At 40.5% G+C, this 17,279-nt stretch overlaps 1 protein-coding gene across 1 annotated transcript in view; it reads left to right on the top strand.

Moving 5' to 3' along the window:
* The first annotated feature begins 541 nt into the window (after positions 1-541).
* LOC114257021 (ABC transporter G family member 28) overlaps positions 542-17,279 on the top strand; it is a 55,888-nt gene continuing 39,150 nt past the window's right edge. The window contains exons 1-3 of the mRNA XM_082905960.1: positions 542-968; positions 1,071-1,147; positions 4,970-5,245. Of these exons, the coding sequence (XP_082762086.1) occupies positions 727-968; positions 1,071-1,147; positions 4,970-5,245 (595 nt within the window). The 5' untranslated portion in view covers positions 542-726. The remainder of the gene's footprint in view (positions 969-1,070; positions 1,148-4,969; positions 5,246-17,279) is intronic.

Raw genomic sequence — 17,279 nt, 5'->3', positions numbered from 1 at the left:
GGATGTCCTATCGGACATCCAACCGGTTGACCGAAACAGTAGATTTTTTTTTTTTTTGCAATTGACATATGTTATTTTTTATATATTCGAAAAAAATATTTTTCAAATTTTTCAAAATTTTTTATGTGCTTTAATAGAATTTTAATTTGTATGTTTGATTATGAGTTGTAAGTTTTTGTATCAAATATCATATGTCACATAAAAATTTTTCTACTCAATTCAAAACTCTTTTATCAAACAAATTTTTCACACTCAAATTATAATTTCAAAACTCACAAACTCAAAATACAACTAATACTCTCAAATCATATTTACAAAACTCTAGCAAACTTTTATTTTGTAAGATTGACCCGAACCAAACATGTCCCGTACCGACATATGCGCACCCCTAATAGAAAACGGGAAAGCGGCGCCGTTTTAAAACCGGCCCGGTTCAGTTTCCCTCCTTCGACCGTTTGCCCATCTAGTTCGAGTAGCGCGAATTTCGAATTCAATCAAACCGTACAAAACTATAATCTCCCTCACCTTTCTCTCTTTCTCTCTCTTCCTACTTCGCCTCCCCGCCATTTCTTTCTCCGAAAAAAAGCCCAGCTGTTCTTCCTTCTCAACGCGAACCCTAACTTTCCCAATCAATTTCTCCCCTAATTCAATCAAACTTTCAATGAATCCATCATAAATCATCATCACTGTTAAGAATTTCGCAACCGCGACGTTTCGGTGATCGAAATGAGCAGAGAGAAGGTTGATAATGGGCCTCGGATTCTCTCTGTTGCAGCATTGATCGTGTTTATTGCGTTGAATTTACCGGGGCACGTAAACTCCGTCGGCGGCGACGAAGAGCTGAACCAGCCTACTAATCCTGCCGCGGTTCAACTCTTCACGCAGGTCGTCTACAATCAATTTAACAATCTCAGCAGGTTCCTCAGTCCCGACATCCTCAATCAGCTGAGTTTCTGCATCAAGGACGTGTAAGTCATATACACATATGATTGTTTTGTTGTATCATTGTATGAATAGACTGATATTGATAAGTCTCAACAAGTTGATTTTCTGTTTTAATTGGTCTGCAGCGATGTTGAATGGAATTCAGCTTTCAATTTCTCTGCTAATTTGGATTTTTTGACCGCCTGCATTCGAAAGACAAGAGGTATGGATTGTGAAGGCATTTAAATGTTCAATTTCAGGCAATGTGACGTGATGAATGTGCATTAATTTGGATGGGAAACAATTCTTGATTTTTTGTTTTTGTTTTCTTGTGGGTGGTTAGAAACCTGTTTAATGCTTTGATATACATGCATGACACATGTACGAGCTCGTTTAACAAATTTAATTTTCGAAAAGGAGAACTTGAAGTATATTGCTTTGGAAGCATGGAAGAAATATTGGTAAGGCGGGGTAAGCAACCTCAATGTTGAACAAGGTTTTCTGACGTATTTGATTAGTTATTTATTAATTTCTTTGAGACTTTTCACATGGTGCATAAATGAAGAGTTAGTGGAAGTAATGAGCATTAGTGACTAGTTAGTTCTACGGAATATGAAGAATTACACATTGACTAGAGAAGAGAAGTTGAAGAGGTATATATGTCTCAATGTTATTGGACTTGGGTATAACTTGTAGGAAATGGATCAAACCTATGGTGCGGGAATGAACGAGTGGAGGAGGTACAAGAATTTTTCCAATGGTAGTGGGCTTGAATCTCCTAAAGAACAACTTGATCTGATTGTATCTCAATTTCTTCATATTGTTAATAAAATAGTATGTTGTTTTGGGAACTAGCTATTTTAGTTGACTTTATAATTTTTTACCAAAAGACGTGCAAAAAAGTAGAGAGAAAAGTTGACTTTTTGGTGGTAATTTTTTGACTTTTTGGCTAAAATAGCCTATTGCCAAACTTAATTTTTGTATTTTTCACTAACATCATCAACCCACAACTGCCATCACTATGCAATCCATCACTTAGTTCCCTCTCAAAACCATAGTGACTCCAAAATATGGGCCTTCTAGATGCACTACCAGAACCAAACTTATATACAAGTGCCAGATTATAGTAAAGTTGACAAATGCCAAGCCATCCATACCAAAACAATCATTACTAGAATCCATATAGGAAGAGTTTGATTGGTTCATTGTGATTAATATCAGAACGGACAATGATTTTCTAAGGGACTTTAGCAAAATATTGGAAAGAAGCAACATTGTCTAAACTTTTTCCTGTATATTAAGTTAGCACTGGTGCCTCTCAAGTAACAAGAAACCTGTTGGGCTGTCTCTCGTGAACTTACTTGGGTTGACCATCATAAGATTGAGAACACCATCTGATAACTACATACCATGGAAAAAGTCTATCTTCCCATGAGGCCTAGGAGAGATGTTCAATCAATCATCTCCTTACTGTTAGATCACCAGTAGTCCCAAAGACATAAGCTATTAGGAAATAGGCCTAACAATGTATATCAAGCTCTCCAACACACTCCCTCACATGTAACTCCTTGCACGTGAAGGCCCATACAACAATGTATGTCAAGCTCTCCAACAAACTTCCTCATGCATTAACTCCTTGCACATGAAGGCTTAACAATGTATGTCAAGCTCTTCAACATACTCCTTCATGTGCAATTCTGTATTGCACATGGAGATGCAAATATTTATATATATAGAGACTTTTGAATTCAAACGATAGAAGAAAGAATGCAAATAATGCAAATGGAGAGACAGAAACCTAAGACCTCCCCCAATTGGAGTTTTGATACCATGTTACAAGGTCTTTTTTTTGGGGGGATAAATAATTAAACTTTATTAAAAAAAATCAAGGCGATGCAAAGAATACAAAAATAGCAAACCCACAAAGGGCCCAACAGAAAACTAACTAATCAAATCCAAAATCTAGTTGAGCTGAGGGTGCCTTCACGCTTATATAATGCACATTACTTTTGTAGTTAGACAATGTGAGATTTCACTTTACACCCTCCCTCTCATGTAGCGTGCTCACTCGACACACGTGTAGGCTAGGGACACACCCTACCCATCCCTGGGTACTTTGGCTTTAATACCATATTATACACTCTTGGGTAGAACTCAAAAGCTAGTTGTTGAGATGAGGGCCCTCAGGGTTATATATTGCACATTACTTTCATATCCAGATGATGTGAGATTTTGCTTCACACCTGCCCTATTCCAATTTTCTTTTTAGGACTGCAAGAAGCAATGTGTAGTGGTGTTTTCACCCTTTTTTTTTTGTTTTGGAAGGGGGGGGGGGGGGGGGGAGGGGGGGTGAAGGTGGTAGTGTCTGGATTGGCAATTGCAACATTATCACCAATGTAAGGTCATGACGAGTTGTAATTTTCCCAAGAAAGGTTTTTTGGTAGGTCTTCATGCAGGTGAACCTTTGAAGCCCTGTGTACAAGGAGGCAAAAAGTTCAAACATGCACCTGTGCGTGTAGAGAGAGAGAGAGCAAGAGAGAAGGAACCATATGGTATTTTAGGTGACAAAGGGTTGTCTACAGTGGCATTCTCTGAATCACTTTGTAGCGCCATTGTTGTTGTAACTACTCGTGGAGGAATTCCAGTGGCCAAGGTTTATGGGTGATGCACTATTGGTGTAAGAACTAATGGAGAACTTCGAATGGCAAGCGCTTGTAAGTAGTGCTACCATTCATTTCCCTAGGATGGGACCATGCACGTGAAGGAGGGTTACGAGTACTCACAGGTTATGGTAAAGCACTGATGAGTTTTTGGGGGTGAGTGTGAAACAGATGTAAGTGCGATTTACCAACTTATTGGGTCTAAGTATATTTTAGAATGTTCTTGTCATCTCAAAGTTGACAGTGGTATCCTCCCACTGATCCCTTGTGGACTTGTAGACATGGTGGGCCTAGTGCCAGTCTGCCAGACCATCTAAAACCTTGCTTTTTGGTTGTCCTTTGTTTCTCTTTAATTTTCTCCATATTCCTTAATTTATTCTTTGCATAACATCCTTGGGTGTTCCCCATTGCCAACAAACAGCCTTGTAGAAGCAAAGAATTGGTAGACTAATTAAAGCATGATGACAACATCATATGTGAACAAGTTTTATGCTAGTGAAATTAGTTATTGGCATGGGTTCTACATGTTGAAAGCCATGCACTACACTGGAGGATAGCTAGTTTTCACGGGAAGAAGAGGCTAAACATTGAGGATTGTTAGATTAAATGAGGAACAAATATGAATGGACTGATTGGTGCCCCAACTCAAGTAGCAAGAGCCAAGTTACTATTCCGTTTGGAGTAGAAGTGGAGATCTTGTGGGCAACAGAAACATCAACAAACTACTACTATGTCTGTCAGTAATTGTTTTGATAATGAGCATATTCAAGAACTGGGGCATATTCAAGAAACCAGCTAAGCAATGTTTAATGAACTTCAATGTCTGGACTAATTCATCAACAGTATGATTTCTTTGTTATTTGCTTGTCATTGGCATTCCCTTATTCCAGTTCGCATAAGTTTATAATTTCATTTTCACGTTCTGTGCCCATCTTGAGTAAGATATCCTTTTCATCCACTTAGCTATTCTATTTGGCTGTTGGCCATTCGCAATTGAGAAATGGCTGGCTTATCCTTCTGTTCCTGCGGCAAGGATATGACTCCAACTTGTAGAGAAAATGTTAGCAGTAACTAAACAAAGAAATTCTTCCAAAAGAAAAAAAAGAAAGAAAAAGGTCTATCAGTTCCCATATTGAATAATCGATGTGATCAGTTTTGTAAACCCATAATCTTTTTGGTCTATTATTAACAGTAAGGTATTATTAAGCTTAATCAATAACCAAAATGGTTTGTTTGATGATGGATCTCATTTGATTGGAATTTGCAAAGCACATGTTGCTTCTCATTTCTTCCCTTGTCCTGACTTTTTACAGTAAGTTGGAACTGAGCCTAGTTGGTCACAATAACTTTTTAACATCAGTGGCATTTTTTTGGTCGATTAACAGGAGATCTTCCACAGCGTTTGTGCACAGCAGCAGAAGTAAAGTTTTTCTTCAGTAGTTTCTTTCAAGGGGGTTCAAAGAAAACAAACTACTTGAAACCTAATAGGAACTGTAATTTAACCTCATGGGTTCCTGGTTGTGAGCCAGGATGGTCTTGTAGTGTTGGAAAAGGTAAAAAAGTTGACCTCAAAAGTTCAAAGGAGGTGCCTGATAGAACCCTTAATTGCCTGCCTTGTTGTGAGGGTTTCTTCTGCCCTTATGGTATCACCTGCGCGATACGTAAGTATTTACAAACCAAAAACTTTTGTGCTAAATCTTTATATATTTCCTACCTCAGTTATATTGCAGAGTGTCTGGTGATTCTGTATGTATTCTACCTAAGTTATATAACTCTTGTTTCTCATATGAGAATTTCTATTCACTTAAAATGATTTGATTTTAATTCTTACTGTCTATGATGGATTTTGTAAAGTCATCTACCAGCAAGTTATTTTTTAAGAATGCTATAATCATAATGAGTTCTATAACAAATAAACGGTATGTGTTTAAATCTTAATTCTTGTCCTATGATTCTTCATCCAAAATAGGCCTAATAACAATAATTGGCATGATTTTCAATACACAATATTATTTGCAATGTCCTTCAGTTGTATCACCTATATGTTAGGAAAAACTTTTGCTTCACATTATGATAACATATTATGATGTAGGAGCAATAGGACAAAATAAGAGTGTACGAACAGCTGCTATGAAGAATAGAGAAAGAAAAAAAAATGCAAGAGAGAATGGAGAAGAGAATGAAACATAATAGAGAAAGAGAAAAGGCCAAACCCATACACTCCCCATTTATATACAATAACTTACGAAAGCATGATCATAATTTTACCTTTCTGACAAATATTGTTTCTCAACACTCAAGTTAGAGCATATATATATGTTGGGTGACCCTAATAACTCAATGAACAGTATGTTGAAGGATCTAAGAAGCTGAAATTAGTAAGTTTTCTTGCAGTTTAAAGCTGTTATTCTTGGGAAAATATTGAGGTTTAAATATGTATTGAAGGAAGTATGGTTAGGGCTTGGCTAAATAGGGAAACAACCAGGATTTTGGGACTGTTTCGGGTGGTGTGAACAGTACATGTGAACAGTGTTTTTGTACTTTTAATTGTTTCAGGTAATCAGATCAGAGGTTTGGGATGGATAGGTTTAGGTTTAGAGAATAGGAAGTATAGATAAAAAGTAACAAATCTGGTTTTGGTGTTTTAAGTGCAGAGAATTCAACAAAGAACGACGGAAAAGAAGAAAGTTCTAAGAATCACTCCTAAATGCCTTAGGCATCCCAAGTGGGTTGTACATCATCCAATGCATGAGTGTCTCTTACATGTCCCTTGTAAACCTTAAAGGGTTGCTGCCACTTATCTCGATCAACTTCTGATGTAGAACAAGTGCAAAGGACACTATCCCACAAGCTGTGAGCCAATATTTAATATATGGAAGCAGCGAAAGTCCTTTGCCAGGGGTGATTTTAATCAGTTTGTAGAGGCTGGAACATTGGTAAAATAAGATGATTTTGAGTTTAATAATGGAAGAGTATAAACAACTTTTGAACTATTTTAGAGTTGTACACAGTGTTAAGCATAGGTGTATTAAGGGTAGTTTAGTCATTGGTAGCAATTAGGGTTAGCATAGTTGTCTTATATATATATATATTTCTTGTTATTCTTTTCCTTTTAATTGAATAATACGGTACTTAGTTCCTAACTAAGTTTTCATGGTATTAGAGCAAGGTTTTGATAGCTAACCTCTCGTTAGTGTTGGTATGAACTGAAGGCAGGTTTATGGTTGCTTCTCTTCGTTTGCCGCTGTACACCCTTGCATCGAAGTTGAGTGGGCTTGTCTGTGCCTCACGAAGTCGCGATTCACAGTCGCGTTGGAGCCTTGCGAAGTCGAAGTCGAGTGGGCTTGTCTGTGCCTCACGAAGTCGCGATTCATAGTCGCGATTCACAGTTGAATTCGTTTCTTCCTTACGACTCTCCCTCTTATCTCACAGTCGCGTTTGGTTCTTCTAATTACGACTGATATTGGCTTGTTTGGTTCGAAGGTGTGATACTTAGGTAATCTGTTGCAGCTTCCTTTCTTCTTTGTGTTGCTGTTTCTTTGTGACTTCTTTGTGGTCTTCTCTGTGAAATTCTTTATATTTTGATATCATGTCTAGTGGAATGTCAGATTCACTTCAAGCCATTAGCGTGAAGTTAGTGGGAGATAATTATGTTTATTGGGCCTATGTCATGAAAAATTTTCTTCTGGGTAAAAATGTTTAGGATGTTGCTACTGGTGATTCTCCTATGCCCACTGATGCCAATGTTGAAAAGTTTCAAGATTTGCTCTCTACTTGGCAAGTTACTAATGCCAAGATTATTATTTGGATTAATAATTCTGTAGATCAGTCTATTGAGATTCATTTTGCCAAGTTCACTATTGCGAAACAAATTTGGGATCATCTATCTCAGTTGTATGTTCAATCAAATTTTGCTAAACGGTTTCAGTTAGAACATGAGATTTGTGCTACTCAACAAGGCGATAAGAGTATCTAGGCATTTTATTCTACCATGACTGGTCTGTGGGATCAATTAGCTTTTACTGAGCCTATGTCATTGAACACTCATGCGGCATATTGTACTTATCGGGAGGAGCGACGGCTGGTTCAATTCTTAATGGCCCTTAGGGCTGCTTTGAGGGGCTTCGCGGCACTATTCTGCATCGGAGTCCTCTCCCTTCTGTTGATTCTGTGGTTAATGTGTTATTGGCTAAAGAACTTCGCTTCAAAACAGCTCCTGGCAAAAGGTTGCTTCCTTTGCCAACTTAGACAGTTCTAGCCGTTCCTACTAGTCATTTTTCTACTACTCCCAGCAAATCCTATTCTCGTGCTCCTATGGATGAATGCAGCTTTTGTCATCAAAAAGGTCACTGGAAGGCTCAGTGTCCTCGGCTTTTGGGCTGTCCACCATTTGGGCAATCACTGACTTGGAGAAAGAATTCTGATAGGCATTTTGGCCAATCATCCTCTTGGAAAAAGGGACATACAGCTGCCACGACTTCTTCAGTGGATGATTCCTCTCCATCTTTGACTGTTATTGCTGAACAACTGCAGAAACTCCTCTCTACTCATACACCAAATGCCTTAGCTGTCTCCTCACCTCTTGGTTTGTCTTCCTCCCTCTTATCTCCTCCAGGTATATCTTTTTCCATATGGGTTTTTGATTCTGGTGCTACACATCATATGACTCATGATTCCTTCCTCTTATTGTCTATCTTTTCTCCTCTTTCTACTGCTACTACTGTTGCGGTCGCCAATGGTACTCCTATGTTTTTGGCCGGGGTTGGGTCCATTTTGACTGATACTCTCTCTCTTTTGGATGTTTATTGTATTCCTTAGTTAACTTTGAATCTTATTAGTCAACTTTGTGCCATTGGTTATTGTGTTTATTTCTTTGAATCTGGTTGTGTTGTGCAGGATAGGGATGGCAATTTAAACTCGGCCCGACGGGGACCTGACCCCCCGTCCCCGATAAGAGTGATTTTTTCCTAAAAAATACCCCCGACGGGCCGGGGCCGGGGACGGGGATAGCTTTCACAGCCCCGTCTCCGGCCCCGTTTCTCCCCGAAATAAAATTACCATAATACCCTCAATTTATTCATATATATAAACCCCTCATTTATTAATTCCTCTCTGATCTGTCTCTCTCTCACTCTTTCTCTCTCTCCTCTCACTCTCCCCTCTGATCTGTTTTTTTCTCACACTCTCTCTTCTCTCCGTCTCTTCCTCCTCCGATGGCGTAGTCGTCAATGGCGTCGTTGTCTCCTTCTCCGCCGTCGGATCGCCTCTCGCCACCTTCTCCTCCGTCGCCTCTCACCGCCTCCTCCTCCTCCCTCCGCCACGGCAGATCTAAGCAAATCCTGCCACCGCCACCGCCGATTCCCTTTCTCATATCTCAGATCTCATGTATGTGTGTATATGTGTGTGTGTGTGTCTCTATCCGACTCTGTTTCTTTCGACTCTGTTTTTTTTCTTTTTCTTTTTTGATGATGTTGTTAATGAAAATGTTATTGTTGATAATGTTGTTATTGATGATTTATTATTGAGAGAGAAAACTAAAAATAGAGAAAAAGAGAGAGAGAGAGTTACGCGGATTTTCCGAGGTCGGGGAAACCTGATCCCTGTTAGGGGGCGGGGGTGGGGGGAGTGATGGGTTCCCCGCCGGGGATCGGGGGCGAGGATGGGGAGTTTTGCAGCTTTGGGGATTGGGGACCGGGGGGGGTGATCCCCGGCCTCACCCCGGCCCGTTGCCATTCCTAGTGCAGGATCCTCATTCCAAGCAGCTGATTGGGACCGGCCGTAGGTTGGAAGGGTTATATGTTTTGGAGATGCTGCATGTTCCTCCCCTTGCTGCATCTTCAGTTGATTTGTTTTCTTTTCGGTTGAGTCCTAAGTCGTTTGTTTTTTATTTATGGCATTCTTGCCTTGGTCATGTGTCTAGTTCTCGTTTACAGTATTTAGTTTCTATTGGTGTCTTAGGTTCTTTGAGTAGTCATAATATTTCCGATTGTAGTGGATGCAAACTAGCAAAGTTTACTGCTTTACCATTTAATAAAAGTTTCACTACTTCGTCTAAACCTTTTGTTCTTATGCATTCTGATGTGTGGGGTCCTACACCCATTCCCACTAAAGGGGGTTCCCGATATTATGTTTCTTTTATTGATGATTATACTTGTCACTGTTGGATTTATTTGATGAAGCACCGGTCTGAATTTCACTCTATCTATATTGCTTTTCGTGCCATGATTCAAACCCAATACTCTTTTGTTATTAAATGTTTTCGATGTGATTTAGGTGGGGAATATCGTGATAGTGATTTTCTTCACTTATTACAGTTAGATGGTACTCTTTAACAATCTTCTTGTGCTGAAACTCCTGAGCAAAATGGTGTGGCTGAACGCAAGCACCGTCACATCATGGAAACTGCTCGCTCTTTGTTGATTTCTTCTTCTGTTCCTAGGTCATTTTGGGGGGAGGCACTTCTTACTGCTGTTCATATTATTAACTGCATACCCTCCTAAGTGACTTGTGGCATTTCCCCTTTTGAACGTTTACATGGTACTCCTCTTGACTATTTCTCTCTTCGTGTTTTTGGCTATACTTGTTTTGTCCTTCTTCATCGTGCAGCCCGTACTAAGTTGTCTGCTCGTTTTGCCATGTGTGTTTTTCTTAGGTATGGTGACAGTCAAAAGGGTTATCGCTGTTATGACTCCACAACTCAATGTCTTTATGTTTCTTGCCATGTTATTTTTCTTGAACATATCCCCTTCTTTTCTATTCCCTTTGCATTTGCTCTTTTCATTAAATCTGATCTTATTTATCTCGATCCTTTTCGTGATGCTATCTCTTTTGATTCTTATGTTCACGATTTGTCTCCTTCTGATATTCCCTCTTCTTCTTCCTCGTCTCCCACTCCTACTGTCCCCCCTCCTATTATTCATACTTTTGCTCGTAAGAAACAACATGTTTGTTCTGCAGGTACACCTTTACTTCCTCCTCCGGTTGTCTCTCCATTACCTGTTGCTAATGAGGCTCCTGTTTCTCGGTATCCTCAACGGGTACGTACATGTCTTACTCGTTATGGGTCTTCTAACTCTTGTTATTCTTCTGAATTTTGTACTTTCTTATCCTCCATTCACTCTCTTTCTGAGCCAACCTCCTATAAGGAGGCTGTTTCTGACCCTTTTTGGCAGCAGGCTATGAATGAGGAACTTTCTGCTTTACATAAGACTGGTACTTGGAATCTTGTTGCTTTGCCTTCTGGTAAACATAATGTTGGTTGTCGATGGGTGTATAAGATTAAAACAAAAGCTGATGGTTCTGTGGAACGCTCTAAAACCCGTTTGGTGGCTAAAAGTTTTGCTTCAGAATATGGTCTTGATTATGAGGAGACCTTTGCTCCGGTTGCCAAGATGACCACTATTCGTACCTTGATTGTCGTTGCTGCTGTGCGTCACTGACATCTCTCTCAAATGGATGTCAAGAATGCCTTTCTCAACGGTGACTTAGCTGAGGAAGTCTTTATGGTCCCTTCTCCTAGGCTTCCTCATGCACCTGGTGAAGTTTGTCGCCTTTGCAAAGCTTTATATGGTTTCAAACAAGCTCCTTGGGCTTGGCTTGAGAAATTTTCTATTGTTGTTTGTGACTTGGGTTTTCGTACCAGTGATCATGACTCGGCTCTCTTTTTGCGCTCCACTTCTGCAGGGCTCATTATTCTTTTGTTATATGTTAATGACATGGTGATCTCTGGCGACAATCTTGATGGTATCTTTGCTCTTAAGGCTCGCTTGCATCATCATTTTGAGATGAAAGATCTTCGTTCGCTTCGTTATTTTTTGGGCATTGAGGTGACCTCTTTGCCTTGGGGTTATCTTCTATCTTAGTCCAAGTATGTAGCTAATGTTATTCAGCGGGCCAAGTTGACCGACTCCCGCACTGTTGACACTCCTCTCGAACTTAATGTGCACTATACTTCCACTGACGATGTCCCTTTGCCTGATCCTACCTTACATCGGATTCTAGTGGGCAGCCTTGTCTATCTTACCATTACTCGGCTTGACATTGCCTATGTGCTGGAAATTTGTGTTAATGCATATAATAAGATAGTGGCATATGATAGTGGTGTTGGTGGTAGATAGTGGCATGTATAGAATATGATAGTGGTGTTGGTGGTAGATAGTGGCATGTATAGAATATGATAGTGGTGTTGGTGGTAGATAGTGGCATGTATATAATATGATAGTGGTAGATAGTGGTAATATATAATATGTAAGTGGCATATAATGGGTTATAATGATGTTTGTAATATCTCCTATATAAGGAGTGTCATTTGGTCTTGTAAAATAAGAAGTTTTGAATATAACAAAAATATATTCCTTCTTCCTCATATTTTCGAAGTTCTTCTTCCTCATATTTTCTAAGTTGGTATCAGAGCTACAAAAAACACAACAGCCCTAAAACCGTCATAGCCATGTCGGAAGTCACGTCCGAAACCACTTCAACCCCTGCCGCTGCCATTCCGGTGAAAACGTCAAACTCTCACTCTGTCCAAATCACCACCATCCGCCTAAATGGTGATAATTTTCTCCGCTGGTCACAATCTGTCCGGATGTATATCCGTGGGCAAGGAAAGATCGGTTACATCACTGGTGACAAGAAGGCTCCTGCTGTTAATGAACCGCTGTTCGACAGTTGGGACGCTGAAAACTCCATGGTTATGACATGGTTGGTCAATTCCATGGAGGAGGATGTTGAAATTCAATGTATAAAGAGAATTGTATTATTGATTAATATTGTTGTGTTATCTATTACAAATGGTGAGGGGCTCCTTATATAGGAGATGTAATGGAGTAGGTGGTAGCAGGTGGTAGTGGTAGGTGTGTAGTAGGTGGAAGTAGGTGGTGGTAGGTGTAGTAGGTGGAGTAGGTAATGGTAGGTTTTAACAGCCCCCCGCAAACTCAAGGGGGATAGGAACTAACCAACTTGAGTTTGGAGAGAGTAACAAAACAAGAAAATAATCTGAAAAATAAAAAATGGATAGGAGACACTGTATGGTCGTGTCAGACCGTTGTAGAAGACTGTATGGTAGAAGACACTGGATCGTGTCGGACCGATGTAGAAGACAGTTTATGGGGTCATGTCAGACCGTTGTAGCAGACAATGTTGTGACAGTTTACGGAGTCTTGCTGGACCCTTGTAGAAACTAACCGGAATCAATGTCGGGACAGTTTACAGAGTCTTGTCGGACCCATGAAGGAGCTAACCGGAATCAATGTCGGGACAGTTTACAGAGTCTTGTCGGACCCTTGAAGGAGCTAACCGGAATCAATGTCGGGACAGTTTACAGAGTCTTGTCAGACCCTTGGAAAAGCTAACCGGAATCAATGTCGGGATAATTTACAGAGTCTTGTCGGACCCTTGTAAAAGTCGCACCCTCAAAAGGTGTGCCCAATTTTTCAAAAGGCGTGCCATCAAAAGGCGTGCCCAATTCATAAAAAGGCGTGCCATCAAAAGGCGAGCCCAAGTCATAAAAAAATGTGTCGGACATGATGGCGAGGCGCGTCACCACATTGGCTTGCGCGCCTGTTTTGTCGTCTGGCGTCAAGTGGCGCGCGATGCGCGTGTCTGCCTTGGCTATTTAACCAAGACGGATGCTGAGGCTGAGGCAGAGGCTAAGACAAAAAAACTGGCTAAAAACCTCTGAGAAACTCTTCGTTGTCTTGAGAGAGATACTCTGTAACACTTTGTAACCAACCCTTCTCTGAAACACTCAGCAACCCATAACATGGCCTCGTCTTCCCGTTCAGCTACCCAGAATATGGCCTCTTCGTCCCGTGGTCTGCTCACTCTTTTTCCCGACCTCAACGAGTTAACAAGAGAGATAACTGGTGCGGTGGCCAGTGAACCTCAACCAAGCGCCTCTGGTTTTGCTCCGTTGAACTTTCCGATGCGGTCGGTGGAGCAAAAAATGGCGGTGCAAACTGATATTGAGGCCAATCAGTATACTTTGAAATCATGTGCGGAGACCATGACTGCGGTCACAAACTTGTCGCACCGGCTGCAGAGTAGGACAAATGAGGTGCAGCAGTTAAACGCCCAACTGGCTCTGCTCCAACGCATGTATAAGGATGCGCGAGCAGAGATAAGTGTGCTGAAGGCGGAAAATAAGGAGCTGAAGCGGAAGGCCACCGTGATGTTCCGATTTGGAGGTCCGCCATATGCTGTAGTGGAGGAGCAGGGTGGAGTGATCGTGCCCAGTGGAGTGGGAAACACGGAGGCAACACCGTCAAGGGCCGCCCAGGACGGAGGCAAGAAGAAAAGACCGGCGGAATAGGCGAAGAAGTAAGGTCGGTGGGTGGCCGTCTGCAGAAAAGAAAAAACAAATCTTTTTGTGTTGTTTTGTTTTTTTTTTGTTGTTGTTGTTGTTGTTTTTTTTTTTTTTTTTTTTGTGTGTGTGTAAAATTGTGATCGCGGTGGATCCCTGAGATGAATAAAATATGGTTTGTTGTGCAAATCTATATGGTATGAATGGAATTTGAAAAAGATTAAAAATAATGTGAAAGAAAAACGAAAGAGTGGGAAAATAAGGAAAGTGGGTCACGTGGTTTCGGGGCCCACGGTTTTGTTAAATCCAGGAATGGTGTTTGAAGTATTTGTTTTTTTTTTTTATTTTTTTTTTATTTTTTTATAAAGAATAAAAATAAAATGAAAGAAAACAAGGGATAAAGAAAATAGATAAAAAATATTTGTAGACGGATTATATGAAAAACATTAGTGTGATTGTTTCAAAATAAAGTTGGGTTAGTGCCCCTACAAAAAATATATTATTGGAGAGTGGGTATGTAAAAAAGATTAAAAGTGATTTGGAAAAAATAAATAAAAAGAATTGATTTTGAAATCAAACGGAGGAGAGAGAGGGACAAACCCATGTGATAAAGTGGAGAGAGAGAAGGTGAGAGTAGAGAGCATAATAAGGAGTATGGGGTCTGTCGGGTGCAGGAGAGGTGGAGTATTATTTTATGAGAGAGTGAGAGGAAGTGATAATAAAATAAAGAGGAGGTGCTGGAGTGGGGTTAAGAAAAAATAAAGAATATTTTTGGAGAGAGAAGTAGTGTGCATGAGGGGAGATGAAAGATAGCACTCAGGAACTAAACAATTCATCTCTCTCTGCACTGCTGTGTGGATTCAACTCTTTCTCAGATATTCATTTACATATATCATCATGGCTCCAGCACAGCAACAGCACCTGCAGATTCGGTAAATCCTAGAGATGTTTGTATTGTGGGTGTTGCACGTACAACAATGGGTGGATTTCTTGGTTCTCTTTCACCTTTACCAGCCACTAAGCTTGGATCCATAGCTATTGGCACGACTCCAGCGATTTCCCTTGGAGGTGAAGTTCTGCCATGGTGAGGAAGGTGGTGGCGCCGGCACGGAGCTCCGTTGTGAAGGTGGTTTTGCGGTCGGCGAGTTTGAAGTGCTTTCCAACTTTGCTCTCTGCCCCCACGAGAGAGACAGAACCTGTATGTTTCAAGAAATGGGAGGTTCAAGAACGCAGACCATCAAGCAGTGGTGAACTCAAAGAGCAGCAGATTATCCATAGCCACATTCCAGAACCCAGCTCCAGAGGCAATAGTGTACCCATTAAAGATCAGAGAAGGAGAGAAGTCAATAATGGAGGAACCAATCACCTTCCCAGACATGTACAGAAGGAAGATGAGCAAAGACCTTGAACTTGCTAGGCTCAAGAAGCTTGCCAAAGAGCAGCAGCACTTGGAGAAAACCAAATTGAGAAAAACAAATCGGTGGCTGTCGTGTGGGCCTACGGAGTGAAGGTATGTGTAGAGGTCCGGCGGGCGGCCAAGGCGAGACTGCCGCCCGCCGGTGAAGCAGAATGACTAGGTTGTTAACCTTGCTTTGATACCATGTTGAAATTCAATGTATAAAGAGAATTGTATTATTGATTGATATTGTTGTGTTATCTATTACAAATGGTGAGGGGCTCCTTATATAGGAGATGTAGTGGAGTAGGTGGTAGTAGGTGGTAGTGGTAGGTGTGTAGTAGGTGGAAGTAGGTGGTGGTAGGTGTAGTAGGTGGAGTAGGTGATGGTAGGCTTTAACAGAGGATATAAGCTCTAATTACATGTGCTATCCTACTGCACAAGAATTGTGGGATAATGTTAGTCAGATGTATTCTGACCTAGGAAATCAATCTCAAGTTTTTGAATTAACTTTGAAGTTGGGAGAGATTTGTCAAGGAGATGATTCCGTCACCAAATATTTCAATTCGTTGAAAAGGTTGTGGCAGGATCTTGACATCTTCAACACATACGAATGGAAATCGGTTGACGACTGCAACCACCACAAGAAAACTGTGGAAGACAGCCGTATTTACAAGTTTCTTGCCGGCCTCAACATTGAGTTCGATGAAGTGCGAGGAAGAATTATTGGCAGACCTCCTCTCTCATCCATTGGCGAAGTATTTGCCGAAGTCAGAAGGGAAGAGAGCCGAAGGAGCGTCATGCTTAAGAAAAAAGGTACTGGTGAATCAATTGAAATTTCTGCTTTAATTAGCGATGCTGCGGCCAACAAGGCTGCAAATTACCAGCGCAGGTTTGATGATAAGCCACGGGTCTGGTGTGATTTTTGCAACAAGCCTCGCCATACACGCGAAACGTGTTGGAAGATCCATGGCAAACCTGTCAACTGGAAAAGCAGCAAACAAGGAGAGAAGAATCGTGGCTTTCCTACCGCTAATGAAGCCGATTCAGGTCCCTTCAACAAAGAGCAGATTGATCAACTCTTAAAGCTGATAAAATCCAACTCCTCATCCGGTACTCCTAGTGTTTTGTTGGCACAAACAGGTAGAAATCCTAAAGCCTTCTCTTGCCTAAACTTCTCTCCGTGGATCATAGATTCCGGTGCCTCCGATCACATGACTAGTTTTTCCCATTTATTTAGTACCTATTTCCCTTGTTCTGGTCATGACAAAATCAGAATAGCCGATGGTAGTTTTTCACCTATTGCAGGAAAAGGATTTATTAAACTAACTGAGAAAATTAATCTCAATGCTGTTCTTCACGTCCCCAACTTAGCCTGTAACCTTTTGTCTGTCAGTAAACTATCTAAGGATTCTAATTGTCGTGTTACATTTTTTGAATCCCATTGTGAATTTCAGGACCAGAACTCGGGGATGATGATTGGGCGTGCTAGGATGCTTGAAAGTCTTTACTACTTTGATGAAGTACCTGTTAGTAATAAAAAAGCTCAGAGCTTTAATAGTACTAGTTCAATCTCTGTTCGAGAAAAAATAATGCTATGGCACTATAGGCTAGGACATCCTAGTTTTCTTTATCTGAAACATTTATTTCCAGAATTATTTAAAGGGATTGATTGTTCTTCTTTTCATTGTGAAAGTTGCATTTTTGCAAAATTTCATCGCTCTACTTATTTGCCAAAACCTTACCAGGCTTCCAAACCTTTTTATTTGATTCATAGTGATGTTTGGGGCCCTTCTAAAATCACTACTCTTTCTGGTAAAAAATGGTTTGTTACATTTATTGATGACCATACCCGCTTATGTTGGATTTATTTGATGAATAAAAAATCTGACGTGAAAAATTTATTCACAAATTTTTACAATATGATTGAAAACCAATTTCAAACCAAAATTGGTATTTTACATTCTGATAATGGAACAGAATATTTCAATGAGCA

Source organism: Camellia sinensis, chromosome 14 (genome assembly GCF_055761805.1).
Source record: "Camellia sinensis isolate YWXY chromosome 14, ASM5576180v1, whole genome shotgun sequence".
In the NCBI taxonomy this organism is placed as follows: domain Eukaryota; kingdom Viridiplantae; phylum Streptophyta; class Magnoliopsida; order Ericales; family Theaceae; genus Camellia; species Camellia sinensis.
The sequence above is the reverse complement of the archived record's forward strand: the minus strand, read 5'-3'. Positions and strand labels throughout refer to the sequence as shown.